At 52.1% G+C, this 23181-nt stretch overlaps 3 protein-coding genes across 3 annotated transcripts; all 3 read left to right on the forward strand.

Moving 5' to 3' along the window:
- Positions 1-872: 872 nt before the first annotated feature.
- LOC138928909 (skin secretory protein xP2-like) lies at positions 873-6949 on the forward strand (the record flags this gene model as incomplete). Its single annotated transcript, XM_070287202.1, has 3 exons — positions 873-1160; positions 3193-3497; positions 6659-6949. Coding segments are annotated over 3 exons (884 nt in total), but the record flags the coding sequence as incomplete, so codon positions are not given.
- A 3412-nt stretch (positions 6950-10361) lies between these two features.
- Positions 10362-11826, forward strand: LOC138928910 (uncharacterized). The gene is made up of 2 exons (XM_070287203.1): positions 10362-11478; positions 11525-11826. The coding sequence occupies exons 1-2, from the start codon at positions 10362-10364 to the stop codon at positions 11824-11826; spliced, it is 1419 nt and encodes a 472-aa protein (XP_070143304.1).
- A 335-nt stretch (positions 11827-12161) lies between these two features.
- On the forward strand, positions 12162-21549 carry LOC138928912 (uncharacterized). Its single transcript, XM_070287204.1, has 4 exons — positions 12162-14451; positions 14569-15565; positions 15766-15881; positions 20945-21549. The coding sequence occupies exons 1-4, from the start codon at positions 12162-12164 to the stop codon at positions 21547-21549; spliced, it is 4008 nt and encodes a 1335-aa protein (XP_070143305.1).
- The last annotated feature ends 1632 nt before the right edge of the window (positions 21550-23181 follow it).

Here is a 23181-nt window from a genome sequence, read left to right on the forward strand (position 1 = left end):
CCTATATTTATACAAAAATGGCGGAAAAAAATCGGCGGAAAATCTCATAGCTCAGCCAAAAATGCATGAAATCCAATTCGGAAAGCTGTTTTGAATAGGTTTTTCTAAGCTTAACAAAATTGCAATCAGAGGTGGCCGGCTCCGGTGGAGGCGCCCGGTTCCCGCGGTGGCGATCCAGTCCAGGGGATGACTCCTTGGTTACTCCTCCCTCGGAGTACTTGACCGATCGCCGGTCAAAAGCCGAATGGCTTCCCCACTGCTGTGGCCCGTCTTATATAGGGCCGAGGCGAGGCTTGGTGAGACCAAGAGAATATATTTGAGAAATACCAAGTATCGATATTTTCATAGCCAACTAATTTCTGTAATTTGTAATGCATGAAATCCAATTCGGAAAGCTGTTCTGAATAGGTTTTTCTAAGCTTAACAAAATTGCAATCAGAGGTGGCCGGCTCCGGTGGAGGCGCCCGGTTCCCGCGGTGGCGTCCGGCTCCGGCGGAGGTGCCCGGCTCTGGTGGAAGCGCTCTGCTCACGCGGTGGCGCCCGGCTCCGGTGGAGGCGCCCGGCTGCCGCGGTGGTGCCCGAGGCATGGACGCATTGATCCAGCGATCCAGTCCAGGGGATGACTCCTTGGTTACTCCTCCCTCGGAGTACTTGACCGATCGCCGGTCAAAAGCCGAATGGCTTCCCCACTGCTGTGGCCCGTCTTATATAGGGCCGAGGCGAGGCTTGGTGAGACCAAGAGAATATATTTAAGAAATACCAAGTATCGATATTTTCATAGCCAACTAATTTCTGTAATTTGTAATGCATGAAATCCAATTCGGAAAGCTGTTCTGAATAGGTTTTTCTAAGCTTAACAAAATTGCTATCAGAGGTGGCTAGCTCCGGTGGAGGCGCCCGGTGCCCGGCTCCGGCGGAGGTGCCGGGCCCCGGCGGAGGTGCCCGGCTCCGGCGGAGGTGCCCGGCTCCGGCGGAGGTGCCCGGCTCCGGCGGAGGTGCCCGGCCCCGGCGGGGGTGCCCGGCTCCGGCGGAGGTGCCCGGCTCTGGTGGAAGCGCCCGCTTCCCGCGGCGGCATCCGCCTTCGTCGGAGGTTCGCGGCTCCGGTGGAAGCGCTCGTCTCACGCGGTGGCGCCCGGCTCCGGTGGAGGCGCTCGGCTCCGGTGGAGGCGCCCGGCTGCCGCGGTGGTGCCCGAGGCATGGACGCATTGATCCGGCGATCCAATCCAGGGGAAGACTCCTTGGTTACTCCTCCCTCGGAATACTTGACCGATCGCCGGTCAAAAGCCGAATGGCTTCCCCACTGCTGTGGCCCGTCTTATATAGGTCCGAGGCGAGGCTTAGTGTGACCAAGAGAATATATTTGAGAAATACCAAGTGTCGATATTTTCATAGCCAACTAATTCCTGGAATTTTTTGCCGATATATATTTCTGACGATCTGGTACTTTTCGTCGCTCGGATTTTTACCTATATTTATACAAAAATGGCGGAAAAAAATCGGCGGAAAATCTCATAGCTCAGCCAAAAATGCATGAAATCCAATTCGGAAAGCTGTTTTGAATAGGTTTTTCTAAGCTTAACAAAATTGCAATCAGAGGTGGCCGGCTCCGGTGGAGGCGCCCGGTTCCCGCGGTGGCGATCCAATCCAGGGGATGACTCCTTGGTTACTCCTCCCTCGGAGTACTTGACCGATCGCCGGTCAAAAGCCGAATGGCTTCCCCACTGCTGTGGCCCGTCTTATATAGGGCCGAGGCGAGGCTTGGTGAGACCAAGAGAATATATTTGAGAAATACCAAGTATCGATATTTTCATAGCCAACTAATTTCTGTAATTTGTAATGCATGAAATCCAATTCGGAAAGCTGTTCTGAATAGGTTTTTCTAAGCTTAACAAAATTGCATACTCAGTTTTGCTAAAATACTTACCCATAATTCATAAAAATGTTGTAATCTATTTTTTATCTATAATTTATAAGAAATTGGTGCCGATATATATTTCTGACGATCTGGTACTTTTGGTCGCTCGGATTTTTACCTATTTTTATAAAAAAAATGGCGGAACAACAATCGGCGGAAAATCTCATAGCTCGGCCAAAAATGCATGAAATCCAATTCGGAAAGCTGTTCTGAATAGGTTTTTCTAAGCTTAACAAAATTACATACTCAGTTTTGCTAAAATACTTACCCATAATTTATAAACAAGTTTTAATCTATTTTTATCTATAATTTATAAGAAATTGGTGGAAGCGTCCGGCTCACGCGGGTGCGCCCGGTTCCCGCGGTGGCGCCCGGATCCGGTGGAGGCGCCCGGTTCCCGCGGTGGCGTCCGCCTCCGGCGGAGGTGCCCGGCTCCGGTGGAAGCGCCCGGTTCCCGCGGTGGCGCCCGGCTCAGGTGGAGGCACCCGGCTCCGGTGGAGGCGCCCGGCTCGGGTGGAAACGCCCGGCTCCGGTGGAGGCGCCCGGCTGCCGCGGTGGTGCCCGAGGCATGGACGCATTGATCCGGCGATCCAATCCAGGGGATAACTCCTTGGTTACTCCTCCCTCGGAGTACTTGACCGATCGCCGGTCAAAAGCCGAATGGCTTCCCCACTGCTGTGGCCCGTCTTATATAGGGCCGAGGCGAGGCTTAGTGTGACCAACAGAATATATTTGAGAAATACCAAGTATCGATATTTTCATAGCCAACTAATTCCTGGAATTTTTTTGCCGATATATATTTCTGACGATCTGGTACTTTTCGTCGCTCGGATTTTTACCTATATTTATACAAAAATGGCGGAAAAAAATCGGCGGAAAATCTCATAGCTCAGCCAAAAATGCATGAAATCCAATTCGGAAAGCTGTTCTGAATAGGTTTTTCGAAGCTTAACAAAATTGCAATCAGAGGTGGCCGGTTCCAGTGGAGGCGCCCGGTTCCCGCGGTGGCGATCCAATCCAGGGGATGACTCCTTGGTTACTCCTCCCTCGGAGTACTTGACCGATCGCCGGTCAAAAGCCGAATGGCTTCCCCACTGCTGTGGCCCGTCTTATATAGGGCCGAGGCGAGGCTTGGTGAGACCAAGAGAATATATTTGAGAAATACCAAGTATCGATATTTTCATAGCCAACTAATTTCTGTAATTTGTAATGCATGAAATCCAATTCGGAAAGCTGTTCTGAATAGGTTTTTCTAAGCTTAACAAAATTGCAATCAGAGGTGGCCGGCTCCGGTGGAGGCGCCCGGTTCCCGCGGTGGCGTCCGGCTCCGGCGGAGGTGCCCGGCTCTGGTGGAAGCGCTCTGCGCACGCGGTGGCGCCCGGCTCCGGTGGAGGCGCCCGGTTCCCGCGGCGGCATCCGGCTTCGTCGGAGGTTCGCGGCTCCGGTGGAAGCGCTCGTCTCACGCGGTGGCGCCCGGCTCCGGCGGAGGCGCCCGGCTCCGGTGGAGGCGCCCGGCTGCCGCGGTGGTGCCCGAGGCATGGACGCATTGATCCAGCGATCCAGTCCAGGGGATGACTCCTTGGTTACTCCTCCCTCGGAGTACTTGACCGATCGCCGGTCAAAAGCCGAATGGCTTCCCCACTGCTGTGGCCCGTCTTATATAGGGCCGAGGCGAGGCTTGGTGAGACCAAGAGAATATATTTGAGAAATACCAAGTATCGATATTTTCATAGCCAACTAATTTCTGTAATTTGTAATGCATGAAATCCAATTCGGAAAGCTGTTCTGAATAGGTTTTTCTAAGCTTAACAAAATTGCACCGGCTGCCGCGGTGGTGCCCTAGGCATGGACGCATTGATCCGGCGATCCAATCCAGGGGAAGACTCCTTGGTTACTCCTCCCTCGAAGTACTTGACCGATCGCCGGTCAAAAGCCGAATGGCTTCCCCACTGCTGTGGCCCGTCTTATATAGGGCCGAGGCGAGGCTTAGTGTGACCAAGAGAATATATTTGAGAAATACCAAGTATCGATATTTTCATAGCCAACTAATTTCTGGAATTTTTTGCCGATATATATTTCTGACGATCTGGTTCTTTTCGTCGCTCGGATTTTTACCTATATTTATACAAAAATGGCGGAAAAAAATCGGCGGAAAATCTCATAGCTCAGCCAAAAATGTATGAAATCCAATTCGCGGTGGCGCCCGGCTCCGGCGGAGGTGCCCGGCTCTGGTGGAAGCGCCCGGCTCACGCGGCGGCATCCGGCTTCGTCGGAGGTTCGCGGCTCCGGTGGAAGCGCTCGTCTCACGCGGTGGCACCCAGTTCCCGCGGTGGCGCCCGGCTCCGGTGGAGGCGCCCGGCTCCGGTGGAGGCGCTCGGCTCCGGTGGAGGCGCTCGGCTCCTGTGGAGGCGCCCGGCTGCCGCGGTGGAGGCGCCCGGCTCCGGTGGAGGCGCTCGGCTCCGGTGGAGGCGCTCGGCTCCGGTGGAGGCGCTCGGCTCCGGTGGAGGCGCTCGGCTCCGGTGGAGGCGCTCGGCTGCCGCGGTGGAGCCCGAGGCATGGACGCATTGATCCGGCGATCCAATCCAGGGGATGACTCCTTGGTTACTCCTCCCTCGGAGTACTTGACCGATCGCCGGTCAAAAGCCGAATGGCTTCCCCACTGCTGTGGCCCGTCTTATATAGGGCCGAGGCGAGGCTTAGTGTGACCAAGAGAATATATTTGAGAAATAACAAGTATCGATATTTTCATAGCCAACTAATTTCTGGAATTTTTTGCCGATATATATTTCTGACGATCTGGTTCTTTTCGTCGCTCGGATTTTTACCTATATTTATACAAAAATGGCGGAAAAAAATCGGCGGAAAATCTCATAGCTCAGCCAAAAATGTATGAAATCCAATTTGCGGTGGCGCCCGGCTCCGGTGGAGGCGCCCGGCTGCCGCGGTGGTGCCCGAGGCATGGACGCATTGATCCAGCGATCCAGTCCAGGGGATGACTCCTTGGTTACTCCTCCCTCGGAGTACTTGACCGATCGCCGGTCAAAAGCCGAATGGCTTCCCCACTGCTGTGGCCCGTCTTATATAGGGCCGAGGCGAGGCTTGGTGAGACCAAGAGAATATATTTGAGAAATACCAAGTATCGATATTTTCATAGCCAACTAATTTCTGTAATTTGTAATGCATGAAATCCAATTCGGAAAGCTGTTCTGAATAGGTTTTTCTAAGCTTAACAAAATTGCTATCAGAGGTGGCTAGCTCCGGTGGAGGCGGAAGCGCCCGGTTGCCGCGGCGGCATCCGCCTTCGTCGGAGGTTCGCGGCTCCGGTGGAAGCGCTCGTCTCACGCGGTGCGCCCGGCTCCGGTGGAGGCGCTCGGCTCCGGTGGAGGCGCTCGGCTCCGGTGGAGGCGCCCGGCTGCCGCGGTGGTGCCCGAGGCATGGACGCATTGATCCGGCGATCCAATCCAGGGGAAGACTCCTTGGTTACTCCTCCCTCGAAGTACTTGACCGATCGCCGGTCAAAAGCCGAATGGCTTCCCCACTGCTGTGGCCCGTCTTATATAGGGCCGAGGCGAGGCTTAGTGTGACCAAGAGAATATATTTGAGAAATACCAAGTATCGATATTTTCATAGCCAACTAATTTCTGGAATTTTTTGCCGATATATATTTCTGACGATCTGGTTCTTTTCGTCGCTCGGATTTTTACCTATATTTATACAAAAATGGCGGAAAAAAATCGGCGGAAAATCTCATAGCTCAGCCAAAAATGTATGAAATCCAATTCGCGGTGGCGCCCGGCTCCGGTGGAGGCGCCCGGCTGCCGCGGTGGTGCCCGAGGCATGGACGCATTGATCCGGCGATCCAATCCAGGGGATAACTCCTTGGTTACTCCTCCCTCGGAGTACTTGACCGATCGCCGGTCAAAAGCCGAATGGCTTCCCCACTGCTGTGGCCCGTCTTATATAGGGCCGAGGCGAGGCTTAGTGTGACCAAGAGAATATATTTGAGAAATACCAAGTATCGATATTTTCATAGCCAACTAATTCCTGGAATTTTTTTGCCGATATATATTTCTGACGATCTGGTACTTTTGGTCGCTCGGATTTTTACCTATTTTTATAAAAAAAATGGCGGAACAACAATCGGCGGAAAATCTCATAGCTCAGCCAAAAATGCATGAAATCCAATTCGGAAAGCTGTTCTGAATAGGTTTTTCTAAGCTTAAGGGGGGGGAGGGGGGGGGGGGGGGGTAAGGTTAATTCGGTGCAAAAAAGGCCACTTTTCAAAAAATTATTGTGGCGAAACGGCTAAAGTTAGCTTAATGAATTAAATACCATATAATAACACAACATTTGAATAATTTTTGATAAATTCAAATACAATTCGGAAAGCTGTTCTGAATAGGTTTTTCGAAGCTTAACAAAATTGCAATCAGAGGTGGCCGGTTCCAGTGGAGGCGCCCGGTTCCCGCGGTGGCGATCCAATCCAGGGGATGACTCCTTGGTTACTCCTCCCTCGGAGTACTTGACCGATCGCCGGTCAAAAGCCGAATGGCTTCCCCACTGCTGTGGCCCGTCTTATATAGGGCCGAGGCGAGGCTTGGTGAGACCAAGAGAATATATTTGAGAAATACCAAGTATCGATATTTTCATAGCCAACTAATTTCTGTAATTTGTAATGCATGAAATCCAATTCGGAAAGCTGTTCTGAATAGGTTTTTCTAAGCTTAACAAAATTGCAATCAGAGGTGGCCGGCTCCGGTGGAGCGCCCGGTTCCCGCGGTGGCGTCCGGCTCCGGCGGAGGTGCCCGGCTCTGGTGGAAGCGCTCTGCTCACGCGGTGGCGCCCGGCTCCGGTGGAGGCGCCCGGTTCCCGCGGCGGCATCCGGCTTCGTCGGAGGTTCGCGGCTCCGGTGGAAGCGCTCGTCTCACGCGGTGGCGCCCGGCTCCGGCGGAGGCGCCCGGCTCCGGTGGAGGCGCCCGGCTCCGGTGGAGGCGCCCGGCTGCCGCGGTGGTGCCCGAGGCATGGACGCATTGATCCAGCGATCCAGTCCAGGGGATGACTCCTTGGTTACTCCTCCCTCGGAGTACTTGACCGATCGCCGGTCAAAAGCCGAATGGCTTCCCCACTGCTGTGGCCCGTCTTATATAGGGCCGAGGCGAGGCTTGGTGAGACCAAGAGAATATATTTGAGAAATACCAAGTATCGATATTTTCATAGCCAACTAATTTCTGTAATTTGTAATGCATGAAATCCAATTCGGAAAGCTGTTCTGAATAGGTTTTTCTAAGCTTAACAAAATTGCTATCAGAGGTGGCTAGCTCCGGTGGAGGCGCCCGGTGCCCGGCTCCGGCGGAGCTGCCGGGCCCCGGCTGAGGTGCCCGGCTCCGGCGGAGGTGCCCGGCTCCGGCGGAGGTGCCCGGCTCCGGCGGAGGTGCCCGGCTCCGGCGGAGGTGCCCGGCTCTGGTGGAAGCGCCCGGTTCCCGCGGCGGCATCCGCCTTCGTCGGAGGGTCGCGGCTCCGGTGGAAGCGCTCGTCTCACGCGGTGGCGCCCGGCTCCGGTGGAGGCGCTCGGCTCCGGTGGAGGCGCTCGGCTCCGGTGGAGGCGCTCGGCTCCGGTGGAGGCGCCCGGCTGCCGCGGTGGTGCCCGAGGCATGGACGCATTGATCCGGCGATCCAATCCAGGGGAAGACTCCTTGGTTACTCCTCCCTCGAAGTACTTGACCGATCGCCGGTCAAAAGCCGAATGGCTTCCCCACTGCTGTGGCCCGTCTTATATAGGGCCGAGGCGAGGCTTAGTGTGACCAAGAGAATATATTTGAGAAATACCAAGTATCGATATTTTCATAGCCAACTAATTTCTGGAATTTTTTGCCGATATATATTTCTGACGATCTAGTACTTATATATTTATCAAAAAATGGCGGAAAAAAATCGGCGGAAAATCTCATAGCTCGGCCAAAAATGCATGAAATCCCATTCGGAAAGCTGTTCTGAATAGGTTTTTCTAAGCTAAACAAAATTGCAATCAGAGGTGGCCGGTTCCGGTGGAGGCGCCCGGTTCCCGCGGTGGCGATCCAATCCAGAGGATGACTCCTTGGTTACTCCTCCCTCGGAGTACTTGACCGATCGCCGGTCAAAAGCCGAATGGCTTCCCCACTGCTGTGGCCCGTCTTATATAGGGCCGAGGCGAGGCTTGGTGAGACCAAGAGAATATATTTGAGAAATACCAAGTATCGATATTTTCATAGCCAACTAATTTCTGTAATTTGTAATGCATGAAATCCAATTCGGAAAGCTGTTCTGAATAGGTTTTTCTAAGCTTAACAAAATTGCACCGGCTGCCGCGGTGGTGCCCTAGGCATGGACGCATTGATCCGGCGATCCAATCCAGGGGAAGACTCCTTGGTTACTCCTCCCTCGAAGTACTTGACCGATCGCCGGTCAAAAGCCGAATGGCTTCCCCACTGCTGTGGCCCGTCTTATATAGGGCCGAGGCGAGGCTTAGTGTGACCAAGAGAATATATTTGAGAAATACCAAGTATCGATATTTTCATAGCCAACTAATTTCTGGAATTTTTTGCCGATATATATTTCTGACGATCTGGTTCTTTTCGTCGCTCGGATTTTTACCTATATTTATACAAAAATGGCGGAAAAAAATCGGCGGAAAATCTCATAGCTCAGCCAAAAATGTATGAAATCCAATTCGCGGTGGCGCCCGGCTCCGGCGGAGGTGCCCGGCTCTGGTGGAAGCGCCCGGCTCACGCGGCGGCATCCGGCTTCGTCGGAGGTTCGCGGCTCCGGTGGAAGCGCTCGTCTCACGCGGTGGCACCCAGTTCCCGCGGTGGCGCCCGGCTCCGGTGGAGGCGCCCGGCTCCGGTGGAGGCGCTCGGCTCCGGGGGAGGCGCCCGGCTCCGGTGGAGGCGCTCGGCTCCGGTGGAGGCGCCCGGCTCCGGTGGAGGCGCTCGGCTCCGGTGGAGGCGCTCGGCTCCGGTGGAGGCGTTCGGCACCGGTGGAGGGGCTCGACTCCGGTGGAGGCGCTCGGCTCCGGTGGAGGCGCTCGGCTCCGGTGGAGGCGCTCGGCTCCGGTGGAGGCGCCCGGCTGCCGCGGTGGAGGCGCCCGGCTCCGGTGGAGGCGCTCGGCTCCGGTGGAGGCGCTCGGCTCCGGTGGAGGCGCTCGGCTCCGGTGGAGGCGCTCGGCTCCGGTGGAGGCGCTCGGCTCCGGTGGAGGCGCTCGGCTGCCGCGGTGGAGCCCGAGGCATGGACGCATTGATCCGGCGATCCAATCCAGGGGATGACTCCTTGGTTACTCCTCCCTCGGAGTACTTGACCGATCGCCGGTCAAAAGCCGAATGGCTTCCCCACTGCTGTGGCCCGTCTTATATAGGGCCGAGGCGAGGCTTAGTGTGACCAAGAGAATATATTTGAGAAATACCAAGTATCGATATTTTCATAGCCAACTAATTTCTGGAATTTTTTGCCGATATATATTTCTGACGATCTGGTTCTTTTCGTCGCTCGGATTTTTACCTATATTTATACAAAAATGGCGGAAAAAAATCGGCGGAAAATCTCATAGCTCAGCCAAAAATGTATGAAATCCAATTTGCGGTGGCGCCCGGCTCCGGTGGAGGCGCTCGGCTCCGGTGGAGGCGCCCGGCTGCCGCGGTGGTGCCCGAGGCATGGACGCATTGATCCAGCGATCCAGTCCAGGGGATGACTCCTTGGTTACTCCTCCCTCGGAGTACTTGACCGATCGCCGGTCAAAAGCCGAATGGCTTCCCCACTGCTGTGGCCCGTCTTATATAGGGCCGAGGCGAGGCTTGGTGAGACCAAGAGAATATATTTGAGAAATACCAAGTGTTCAGTTTTGCTGCGTGTCCCACTGTGCGGGAGAGTGGCGATCAGCCGATCGCTCACTCGTCGTTATCTATTGCGAATACACACCCATCTGTACATACATATATATATCTAGTCTAAAGTAAATCAGTGAATAATAATAATTATAACGTTGGAAATTATCCCGACCTGTGTTTACTCTTGCCTGGGAACCCCTCCTACAATGACCTCTTGTTAGTTGCAGACATACAAGGGGACACAACTATACATGGTGGCCCATGAGGGGACCCTTGCAATTGTGAAAATTTAAAGTCGATTATACTGGGTGTAAATAGATTCCGTTAGATCGCGCGGCCGCGTTAAGTTTGCAAGTCGGCTCGGCGAACTGCCTGAAAAGAAGACGGCGATACATAAGCGCATCAACGGCAGGTCAAGGAACGGAGGCGCTCTCTTCTTTTGGTTTCTTTGAGTGGCTTCGGGGTGAAATCTTGTGTGCAAAACGGAGTAAGTGACAAATTGTGTGCGAGACAAGAATTTACCAATATCTTCTTTACATGTTTATTTGGGGTGGTGAGTTGCGCTAAGTTTTGGTTTTACACTCGTCAGCATGGAAACTGTTTCGGATCCTCCAACTTTCGAGCAATTAGTTAACTTACAGGCAAATCGGGCCCAATCCCTTAAATCGACGCTGCTGAATTTTAAAAAGGATTCACAATCGAGGAAAACGAGAATTTATTTAAAGAAGCGGTTGCAACAAGTGGAAGAGCTAAGGAGCGCGTTCCAGGAGACTGATGCCGTGATCGTGAATCTAGAAGGGTTTGCGGAATCGAGCTATGCCGTGAAAAATTTCCAGTCGGAGTTCGAGGAGCGTTATATGGACGCCTATTGTGCCATCGCAGAGGATTTGGATAGACTTGAAGCCGAGACTCCTAAGCTGCAGCCACTGCCAAGTGGAGCCGCTGATCCGGAGGTGCGACTGAACATGCCACAGATGTCAGTTCCCAAGTTTTCCGGTGCGTGTGTGGACTGGCCAGGCTACTATGACGCTTTCACGAGCCTCATACATAACAACAATAATTTGAGTAACGTACAGCGGTTACATTTTCTGAAGGAATCGTTGCCGGTAGGGCGCGATAATGACATCCGTCAAATGCAGCTCACGGAGACGAACTACGCCGTGGCATGGGGAATGATGATTAAAAGGTACAACAATCCTCGTCTAGTGTTTTCCCACCACATGAACGCGATATACGCGTTGCCCAGGCTGCAAAAGGATAATACGGATTCCATACGGTCGATGCTGAGCACGGTCAATGTTTGCCTGGCTGCATTCCGCCGCGTCCAAGCCTTGGACGGGGAACGGCAGCACTGGTTGGCGCATTACATAGCAGCGAAGTTGCCCAAGGAGACCCACAACGCTTGGGAGCACCACCAAGGGAGCGGTGCCACCGTTCCCACTTATAAGGATTTAGAATCGTTTTTGAATGATCGGCTGGTCATAATGGATGCGATCGAGAACCGAAGCTCGTCGTACGACTCCAATAATGGCCCAGGATCTGCCGACCCAGGCAAGAGAGTGCGAGTGCATAATGCACAGGAGCACTCAAGGCGCCCGAATAGCTCCTGTTATCACTGTAGCGGTGACCATATCCTGCGTCGTTGTGCCGCCTTTCTGGCCTTGGACTGCTATAAGAGGAAGGACATAGTCACCAGGGCGAAATTATGTATTAATTGTCTGAGTAAAGCACATGCGCTTTCCCGCTGTACCAGCAATAAGAGCTGCCAAATTTGTGGCCAGCGCCATCATACGCTGTTGCATTTCCCAGCATTGGCTCAGGACCGATCGTCAAGCCATACACCGCTGCATCCAGTTCGGTCTGCCGCGACGCATCCTGATGCAGCTGGGGAGACCGTACCTCAGCAGGGCCTACAGTCAACGTCGGGCCAGAATCCGGACGCATCTTACAGATGCTATTCAGCAACTTCGGCGAATGGGTCCTCCCGAAATGTGCTCCTCGCCACTGCTCGTATTGCCGTACAAAACCCGGTCAACGGGCTACGAGCGGTCATAAATGCTCTCATCGATCAAGGATCTGAGGCAACCATAGTTTCGGAGCACGTCGTACAGTCCCTGCATCTGAGACGGTGCAATACCCGAGCATCGATTTTTGGGGTGGGCCCAGGGGGCGGTCGTCGTTGCAAGTATACAGTTAATTTCGAAGTTAATAGTATTATTAATCCAAATTTTTCTCTAGAGGTTGATTCAGCATATGTTCTCAATTCAGTTACTTCCTGTCTGCCTAGCCTTAGCTTCACGCCGCAGCGTTGGAATCATATTCGAGGGCTCCCTCTGGCGGATCCGAGCTACGCCCGGTCGAAGAGAGTCGATCTCATCTTAGGAGCGGACATGTTGGCGCAAATCATGCTGCCAGACACCAGGATTGGATTGCCCGGCGAGCCTATAGCGCAGAATACACGCTTCGGATGGATTCTATCGGGACGTGCCGAAGGAGTAAGAGAAGCAACACAATTGCGCTGTCATCGAGTGCTGCTGGACACGGAGGCATTGCTGAAGCGTTTCTGTGAAGTCGAGTCAGTTCCTGATCGCCCTATAGCGACAGAGGGGGACCTCTGGTGCGAGTCGTTTTTTCAGGAGACCCACGTGCGTCGACCGGATGGCCGCTATGTGGTCAGGTTGCCTTTTAAAACCTATCTCGATCCGACCATGGTCTTGGGAAAGTCTCATCAGATGGCGCTTAATCGGTTTCTCCAGATGGAAAGGCGTCTGTCCAACAATCCAGACCGTTGGAGCAAATATGTGGATGAGATTGAGGAATACTTCGCGCTCGAGCAAATAGCGCCGGCAATGGGCAGTGAAAGCAGCACAGTAAGGAGTACGGCCGCGAACAGGCATGTAGCCTCTTGTGTACTTCCGCATCACGCTGTCTTTAAGAAGGAAATTCAGTCAACCAAACAGCGAATCGTCTTCGATGCCTCCTCAAGGACTAGCAATGGAAGATCTTTAAATGACATTTTGTGGACTGGGCCTACTCTTCAAAACGACATGTCTGCAGTCATTCTCAACTGGCGGAAATATCGTTTTGTTTTCACGGCGGATATACAGAAAATGTATCGGTGTATCGATGTTCACCCGGAAGACGCCCAATATCAGCGGATTTTATGGCGGGCGGCGGAGGGGTCCATCAACGTTTATGCGTTGGCAACGCTAACCTTCGGAACGGCTTCGGCACCCTTCATGGCGATCAGAGTCATTCAACAATTAGCGAAGGATGAGCGGTGTTCGTTTCCTAAGGCGGAAGAAGTATTAAGGGACGAGATCTACGTGGACGACATTCTTTCCGGTGGGCATACGATAGAAGATGCGGAGGATAAACGGGCCCAGGTATCGGGTGCTATAAAATCCGCTTGCATGGAGTTGCGGAAATGGTCCAGCAACGAAGAGAGCATTTTGCAATCGATTCCGCCAGAGCATCAATGCAGTCGGACACCTCTGAACTGGGACGCTGCGGATCCGATCAAGGCGTTAGGAATGTATTGGCTCCCCAATAAGGACTGCTTCAAATTTCAGGTCAATTTTGAGATACCACCTACTTTCACTAAGAGGACGATCCTGTCGAGCATAGCGAGGCTGTTCGACCCGCTAGGTCTCATCGCGCCAGTCATCATCTCGGGAAAGTTAATATTGAAGGAGGTAACCATGGCTAAGAAAACGCAGGACAACGGCGCTAGGACGGCTCTGGATTGGGACGACGAGGTTCCTAAGGCTCTTGCGGAAAGGTGGCAAGCATTTCGGGACGGCTTGCTGGGGATAGACTGCCTGAGCATACAGCGGTGGATTCATTATTCCCCAGGATCCATAGTATCAGCTCAGCTGCACGCGTTTTGTGACGGATCTTCCACGTCCTATGCAGCTACTACTTATCTAAGGCTCGAGCACGGGAATGGAGCGTGCTACGTCTCGCTGTTGGCCGCAAAATCAAAGGTTACCCCTACTAAACCCCTAACCATACCAAGAACGGAGCTGAGTGGTGCAGTGCTAGCCGTCAAGTTGGTGAAATGGCTTACATCGGCTAGGTGGCTAAATGACCTTCCCATCCAGACCTTTTATTGGACGGATGCCACGATTCTTCTTCATTGGCTGCACGGGGACGTCAATAGATGGAAGACGTTCGTTGCCAACAGGGTCGCCTTCATTCTGGACCACTCGTCGCCATCGCAATGGAGACATGTAGGTACTAGCGAGAATCCAGCGGACTGTGCGACAAGAGGGCTTCCTCCGAGCGAGCTAAAGGATTTTGATTTGTGGTGGCGAGGCCCGGAGTGGCTTACACGCAAGCAAGATGACTGGCCTTCGACGGAGATCGGGCAGGTCGACATACACGATGCCGCGCTGGAGGCAAAGGCGGACAAGGTACGCGTTCACCTGGCAGTTCCGCAACCATCGTTGGTTGAGAGGTTTTCCAGTTTCAGCCAGGCCATAAGAGTCACAGCATTTATAATTCGGTTCAAAAGCAATGCTATTAGCAAAGGAGAGAGGTATACCGGTCCCCTAAGCATTAAGGAGCTCGACTATGCTTTGCTCGCCATCGTGCGCATTGTTCAAAGGGAGTCCTTCTCGTCTGAGCTGGCCGCATTGATGAATTCTAAACGGCTGCCCTCCAAAAGCAAGCTTCAGAGTTTGTCACCGATCGTGGTGGAGGGAATCTTACGAGTGAGGGGGCGATTGCGCCATTCGGGGCTATCATACGAACGTCGGCATCCAATAATCCTCCCAAGTTCTCATATTTTTACAGAGCTAGTAATACGGTACTCGCATACTTTGACTCTGCACGGAGGTGCGCAGCTGACCTTGGCCCACGCTCGCCAGCGGTTCTGGATACTGACAGGGAGGCAAGCAGTTCGAAGGGTGCTGCGGAAGTGCGTGAGGTGCTTTCGCACCCGGCCAACCACCTCGGCTCAGCTCATGGGAGACCTGCCGCTACACAGGGTCAACCCCCCTAATCGACCGTTCCTGGCGACGGGAGTTGACTACACAGGCGCTATAGAGCTGAAGGCAGCGCGCTTGAGAGGAGCCAGCTTCTACAAGGGATACATAGCCGTTTTCATTTGTCTGGCGACGAAGGCTGTACACTTGGAGGCAGTGACGGGTCTCACCACGGAGCATTTCTTGCTGGCTTTAGACCGGTTCACCGGGCGGCGAGGGATGGTTCAGCATTTATACAGTGACAACGGAACCAACTTTATCGGCGCGGATAATCTAATGAAGGCATTATTCGGAAGGCTGCAGGAGGATTACGAGAAGCTCATAGCCCCAAAGCTCGCTGCGCAGCGTGCCACTTGGCATTTCAATCCACCTCAATCGCCCAACTTTGGCGGGCTGTGGGAGGCCAATGTGAAGTCGGTGAAGCACCACCTTAAGAGGGTCATCGCCGATCGACGGCTCACCTATGAGGAGTTATCTACGGTGCTCATAAGCATAGAAGCATGCCTCAACTCGCGGCCGCTGTGCCCTCTCACAGCCGATGCTGACGATCTAGAGGTGCTTACGCCGGCTCATTTTCTAATTGGAGACTCCATGTTGGCGCCTCCGGAGTATAGGCCGCAGTCCAAGTCCTTCGCAGAGCAGTTTCTTATCCAGCAGTCAATGATTCGCCATTTCTGGAAGGCTTGGAGTCGAGACTGGCTGGCTCATCTGCAGGAGAGACCGAAGTGGTGTCATGAGGCTGAAGGTCTGCAGTTGAACGACCTTGTCATCATCAAGGATGACCGATTCCCGCCTTCACAGTGGCTGTTAGGACGGGTCGTCGAGTTACACCCAGGGGCGGATGCGTTAGTCCGGGTGGTAACCCTTAAAACCAAGCAAGGCCAATTAAAGCGGTCAGTGTCGAAGCTGTGTCCACTGCCAATCCGTTCTTAAGCGCTCTCACGTACACCTCAATCATAATAAATTATTTCTTGCGCACACCGTTTGTCTCTTGTCTCCATTCTAGATTCTGCCCCGCCTACTACCCCCAGGATGGACTGGACACGCGGAGATGTCTCATGCTAGGTCTAGCATTGGCGGGCGGCATGTTCAGTTTTGCTGCGTGTCCCACTGTGCGGGAGAGTGGCGATCAGCCGATCGCTCACTCGTCGTTATCTATTGCGAATACACACCCATCTGTACATACATATATATATCTAGTCTAAAGTAAATCAGTGAATAATAATAATTATAACGTTGGAAATTATCCCGACCTGTGTTTACTCTTGCCTGGGAACCCCTCCTACAATGACCTCTTGTTAGTTGCAGACATACAAGGGGACACAGCTATACACCAAGTATCGATATTTTCATAGCCAACTAATTTCTGTAATTTGTAATGCATGAAATCCAATTCGGAAAGCTGTTCTGAATAGGTTTTTCTAAGCTTAACAAAATTGCTATCAGAGGTGGCTAGCTCCGGTGGAGGCGGAAGCGCCCGGTTCCCGCGGCGGCATCCGCCTTCGTCGGAGGTTCGCGGCTCCGGTGGAAGCGCTCGTCTCACGCGGTGGCGCCCGGCTCCGGTGGAGGCGCTCGGCTCCGGTGGAGGCGCCCGGCTGCCGCGGTGGTGCCCGAGGCATGGACGCATTGATCCGGCGATCCAATCCAGGGGAAGACTCCTTGGTTACTCCTCCCTCGAAGTACTTGACCGATCGCCGGTCAAAAGCCGAATGGCTTCCCCACTGCTGTGGCCCGTCTTATATAGGGCCGAGGCGAGGCTTAGTGTGACCAAGAGAATATATTTGAGAAATACCAAGTATCGATATTTTCATAGCCAACTAATTTCTGGAATTTTTTGCCGATATATATTTCTGACGATCTGGTTCTTTTCGTCGCTCGGATTTTTACCTATATTTATACAAAAATGGCGGAAAAAAATCGGCGGAAAATCTCATAGCTCAGCCAAAAATGTATGAAATCCAATTCGCGGTGGCGCCCGGCTCCGGTGGAGGCGCTCGGCTCCGGTGGAGGCGCCCGGCTGCCGCGGTGGTGCCCGAGGCATGGACGCATTGATCCGGCGATCCAATCCAGGGGATAACTCCTTGGTTACTCCTCCCTCGGAGTACTTGACCGATCGCCGGTCAAAAGCCGAATGGCTTCCCCACTGCTGTGGCCCGTCTTATATAGGGCCGAGGCGAGGCTTAGTGTGACCAAGAGAATATATTTGAGAAATACCAAGTATCGATATTTTCATAGCCAACTAATTCCTGGAATTTTTTTGCCGATATATATTTCTGACGATCTGGTACTTTTGGTCGCTCGGATTTTTACCTATTTTTATAAAAAAAATGGCGGAACAACAATCGGCGGAAAATCTCATAGCTCAGCCAAAAATGCATGAAATCCAATTCGGAAAGCTGTTCTGAATAGGTTTTTCTAAGCTTAAGGGGGGGGGGGGGGGGGGGGGGTAAGGTTAATTCGGTGCAAAAAAGGCCTCTTTTCAAAAAATTATTATGGCGAAACGGCTAAAGTTAGCTTAATGAATTAAATACCATATAATAACACAACATTTGAATAATTTTTGATAAATTTTGTATTGATAAATATTTAAAGGTAGAGGAGGTATAGGGAATCTCCCGAGTCGCCTCCAAAAAAAGTTGTTTTGCGGTGTACATCCTAACAGTCCACAGGATCATCCGATCTAATAAAATTATACCTCATTCCTTAAAGGATAAGTGTCCCGAGGTATTCAGGAAGCGTTTTTTTTTTTTAGTTTTTTTGTGACTTTTTAGGAAATTTGAAAGTCAAAAACCCGATTTTTGACTAAAAAAAAACGTTACTTCTTAATTTAACAACATATTTTGACGAAGTCACAAAACAGATGTACATAATGTAAATATATATAATATAATTAATATTAATCCTAGAAGTTAGCATATTTTATAAGTTAGAATTAAGCACACACACCACACACACACAAACCCACACACACACACACACACCTACAACTGTATATTTAGTGGCACGAAGCCAAACGTATTTTGCCCATGGAGGGCCAACTTATAACTAAGCAAAGGCAGAAAACAAGTAGATGTACACGTTTTTAGGGAAGCGACTGTAGGGACCGCGACGCGCTAAGAACATTTCCCCTCTCCGCTGCCGACGCGACAGCGGCAGAGGCAGCGACGTTTCCCCTCCGACGATCATGCGTGTTTACGTTTTGGTCGTGTTTATTTACATGCCGATCAAAACATAAACAATAACAATTACAAAGCCGACGGCCGAAAGCTGCGCTGCCCGGACATTTTTGGCAGAGACGAGGCGACAAGGGCTTTGCAAGCTGCGACCGCGATCACTTCTCTGGCATCTTCGAACGCGATCGTTACGCATCTCTCCCGCCGCGGGCGGCAAGTCCTCAAAGGACACGTGGGAAAGTTCCCCAAACGACTAAGTCCCAAAAAGGACACGCGAGTGCCCTTGCATATCCTGGCTGCAGGACACGTGTCCCAGTCCACCGACAACAGCGGGTGAGCCGGCCGAATGCCATGTCAGGGTAGATTTCTGGAGTGTGGCGTAGGGCCAGGTTAGGGACGGCAGTCGTAGGTTAGGAAAATGTAGACAATAATTAATTAATGTAATAAAGCACACAAAATAAATTCAGAAATTCCATCGTCTTTCTCCCTCGCACCCGCATAAAACTCCGCGTTGTTAAAAATAATTCCTTATCGTGACGCGCGCCAAGGTGTTCCCCTCCCGCTCACTCACTCGCTGAGCGGGTGGCTGGGTTCTCCCGCACCAACTTCGCGTGGCCGCTGGGCAAGCTCCGGGCCAGAGCAGCGGGACGGGAGCGGGATTTGTCGCCGCTGGGTTCTCCCAGGCACAGATCTGGCGTGGGCATCGGGGCTGCTGGGTTTTCCCGAGCTACGAGCTCCTCGCCGCCGGCACGTGCTCAAAGATTCCCCTCTTCCCTCTCCTTTCCCTTTCGATCTGCATTTTGCCCGCCATCGCCGCTGGGTCATCCCGGGCGGCGGAGATCTTGCCGATCGGAAGAGGCGCCGCTGCTGGGCAACCGAGCGGGCGCAGGAAACGGAGGAGCACCTGGCCATCGCCAGGGTGACCATTTTAGATTCCCATTTTTCCCGAAGTAAGATTCGCCTTTAAAAACGAGCCCCTTTTGCCTAGAAAATTCATTAAAATTCGGCGTCCATGTTCTGGCCGTCTCTAAAAATATAAATATTTCTGGAGAGGAATCCTGGGCCGCTGAGGTTTACCCCGGCCTAAGACACATCCTTACAGATGGCGCCCGAGCAGGGACCGGTCAGGACAGCTAGGATAATTTTTCTCAGTGGATTAAAGCCCCACTGGCCGAAAACCAGAATTTTTTAGTGGAAAAATATATAAATAAAAATTTTTCGCGAAGGCAAAAACAGGGAAATTTAGTTTTCTAAACGACGAGGATAGAAAATTTAATGTCAGAAAATATATTTTATAAACATATTTTTCGACCAGCGCGCATTCGTCTTTGCGAGTGTAAGAAATTTTCGTCCCACGTGTCGCGACGGCAAAAATCGGCAAAAGTACAGGAGAAAAGGGAATAGAAAAAACGCATGGTAAATTTCCATTGGTGCACACGGCGCATCGTCGCCAAAACAAGCGGTATAGTTAAGCCAGAAATCGTAGTCAACGTCACTGCCAGCGTCAACGCCGGCAGAGGGACGCTTCGAGCAAGCACACACACACGTGGCCCACACACATCTCCAGTTCTGCTCTGCCCGCGGCAGCAGCGTCGGCTAGTTTAAGCATCAATATATACAGGGGACCCTCGCTAGGGGGGACACTTCGCAAGATCATCTCATTAAATACACATCGCCCGCAGACATCGGAAGATCAGCTCTTAGAATATACGTCGTCGCAGACCTTACACCTCGAAAGACCCTATCATCGAAACTCGTCGTCGTATCCTTGCACACCGGGAAGATTTTCACTATCCTTTAACCAAGTTAAGGACGCCCACGAATCCTCACAGAATCCTGCGAGATCCCGCTGCTTCATTCCCCGCTTCATAAAAAAATAATTAATGCAAATAAATAAACGGAAACAATAAAAATATAATAAATCGAAATAAAATAAATAAAACCAAAAATAATCAAATTAAAATAAATCCAAATAAAATTATCAAATAAATAAAGACCAATCAAACAAAATAAAATAAATGCAAATATAGGGCATAAATCAACAATAAAATTTGAATAAAATAAAAATCACCGCCGAAAATACTAAAATCGAATAAAAATTAATCGAATAAATAATAACCGATCGCTAAACGAATAGAAATATAATAAATCGAAATCGAATAACCAAAAAAATCGATAAAGTAAAATAATAAAATACAAATAATAAGGATAAATAAATACTAACGAATAAACAATAAGAATCGAAGAAAATAATAAACGAACGGAATACAATTCTCGGGACAAAAGCCCAGTGATCCTGCGAGATCCGAATCAAGGGTGCACACAGTGCGGATCCTGCGAGACCCATTCCAAGCAAACTCGTGTCCAGCAATATAGAAGAATCCAGTCGCTGCCACGGTATCCTGCCGTTTTCCACTCACTCGAGCCCCGTGGTTACTTTTAATCCTTGTTCTCTACGTCTCCTGCGAACCATGGGCGTCACGTGGATAAGCTACCGCAAAAAGATGGAATTAGAAGCCATCCTCGGCGAGTTCGGACTCGATCGAAGCAGCGGTAGACGAGCAACGTGCGCGGCTCATAGCATTCTCGCGGCAGCCAGAGCTCTGGCGGCAAATATCTACCTTGGAAGTGAACGAACGCCCACCATTCTCCTCGTGATGTCGGACGCACTGGACGACATACTCCTAGGAATGGGTTTCCTCTGCGGGATCGGAGCAACCCTGCTCTGCGGCGGGCAGACCCTCCGACTGCGACCGAACGACCAGCGAAGACCAACAACAGAGCCACGCTCTGACCAGCGAAGACCAACGACAGAGCCACGCTCTGACCAGCGAAGACCAACAACAGAGCCACGCTCTGACCAGCGAAGCCCAACGACAGAGCCACGCTCTGACCAGCGAAGACCAACGACAGAGCCACGCTCTGACCAGCGAAGACCAACAACAGAGCCACGCTCTGACCAGCGAAGACCAACGACAGAGCCACGCTCTGACCAGCGAAGACCAACAACAGAGCCACGCTCTGACCAGCGAAGACCAACGAAAGAGCCACGCTCTGACCAGCGAAGGGAGCCACGCTCCAACCCACGGGACCAGCTCGCAGAGCCACGCTCTGACCAGCGAAGGGAGCCACGCTCCAACCACGAAGAGCCACCAACGGCACATCAGTCAGAGCCACGCTCTGATCAGCAAAGCACACCGACGGAGTCACACTCCCACCACGAAGAGCCATCCCCGGCACATCACTCAGAGCCACGCTCTGAGCAACGAAGCACATCGACGGAGTCACACTCCAACCCCGACGAAGAGCCACCAAAGGCCCACCATGCAGAGCCACGCTCTGATCAGCGAAGGACGACAACGGAGTCACACCCACGCCGAGAAGTCACAGACGACAGCCCAAGGAGAGCCACGGTCTACCCATCGAAGGCAGCCAAGGGAGCCATGCTCCGATCCCGAAGAAATTCGTACGTTATGTGCTGTCCCTACGAGCTGAACCACTCGTTCACTCACAAAACTCCTACTAGCTCCGGTGTCTATAGTCGCGCTGAACTTCTGTCCCTCGATCTGCACCTGCGCGATGATCCGGCTAGCCTGCACCTGCAATATCTCTCCTAATTCCGGGGATTCCTGAAGGCAGTCTCCGTCCGCTCCCCGAGTGGGCGAAGACTCCTCTCGCTTCCCGGCTGTGTGCGTCTGCAACACTCGACTGTGCGTATTCCCCGGCGCCCACAATCCCAACAGAAAAGGATTCTGGGATTGCGGCACGTTGCCTGCTGATAGCCCTCTTGAGCACAATTCCTACAAGCAAACCTGAAATTTGTGATCGTCGACAGATTCCCTACTCGAGGACCGTGCTGTGGGACCGCAGCTGGGATGGGTGGTCGCCCGGCTGTTCGCTAGAAATTTGGTTGACCTGCTGGTGGCTCATATTCGCTCCTCCTTGGCGCGGGTTGTGGTTCAGCTACCATCCTGGCATGGCTTCCAGTGCTCCGGTCCCGGGTGACCTCGTAGTTTACCGCCAGATTGGTGAGTTGCTCCAACGTAGTAAAATCGTGCCTCCTGGCGTACATCTGGTACTCCGGTTGGAGGTTCTCGTAGATGCGCTCCAACTCTTGTTGCTCGGTGCATCAACAGTCTGATGTTGACGAGATATTGCTTGAACGTCTCCCCTCGGCGCTGATCCCTAGTGCGGATCTCGTCCTCGAGTCGTTGGAAATACCTCGGCGGCAAGAAGAAATCCAAAAACGCCTTTTTGAACTTCGTCCATGATTCTCCTAGCAGCTGGTTCGTCCGGAACCAGTGCTCGGCCGTGTCCGTCAAAAGACCAGGGATGGCCTGCGGCATCTTCTCCACGTCGACTTCGTAGGCAGTTGCTCGCTCCTCGAGATGCTGGATGATGGGATCCGTGGTGCCATCGAAAGTTATCCCCCAGTTCTTGAGTTTCTCCGACAGTGTGGCTGCTGACATCTCCGCCTTCTTCGGAAGAATCTCTCGCCTGGCCGGGAGGGTCTCCACGTCGGCGGTAGCTCTGCCCTCCAGTACTGGTACTTGCAGTTGCGCGGGCCCCGGTGGGTGTGGGTGTGGACTCGGTGAACGCTGTTTCCTATCCGATAGAGTGGCGTTGATTTCCGCCTCACATTCCTGTAGTCGTTCGGTGACTTCCAGCACATGATCATCTCGATTGTTGAAGGCAGCCAGCCGGCTCCGCATTTCCTCCACGGTTCCGGTTGCTTCCAAGGAAAACTCCTTCAAAATCGCCTCCAATTCCCGCTTCCGCAGATACGAAATCCAGCGTGCGCCCATAATGCTGTGAAATAATTAGTCAAATGGCAAGCAACGAGAAAAATTTCGATGGGTCGAGAGAAATATTTCAAGCGAGGGTCAGCGACGTTTGAGTTGATTAAACTTCAGTGAAATATTGGATTTTATTTGCCACACAAAAAAAATCACTAAATGCCCACGTGCAACTAGGTTAAACTCGAATTCGATGTAAAACGGCGATTTAATTCTGCTGCTCTCCTCGACGGGGATTAAATTTATTCGACGACGATGCAAGCTTGTAAAATTTCCACGACGATGAGTTAAATTATTCGACGGCGATGTAAATTTAATTCGACGGTGATTCAAAGTTTTTGTTCCACGATGCTTTAAATTTTAATCGACGGTGATCGAGATTTGGTAAAATTTGTACGACGATGGCTTTTATTTCCGTTGAAAAAACTGCGACTCTACGTGTTGACTCGACGA

This window comes from Drosophila kikkawai, chromosome 3R (assembly GCF_030179895.1).
Source record: "Drosophila kikkawai strain 14028-0561.14 chromosome 3R, DkikHiC1v2, whole genome shotgun sequence".
NCBI classification, from domain to species: domain Eukaryota; kingdom Metazoa; phylum Arthropoda; class Insecta; order Diptera; family Drosophilidae; genus Drosophila; species Drosophila kikkawai.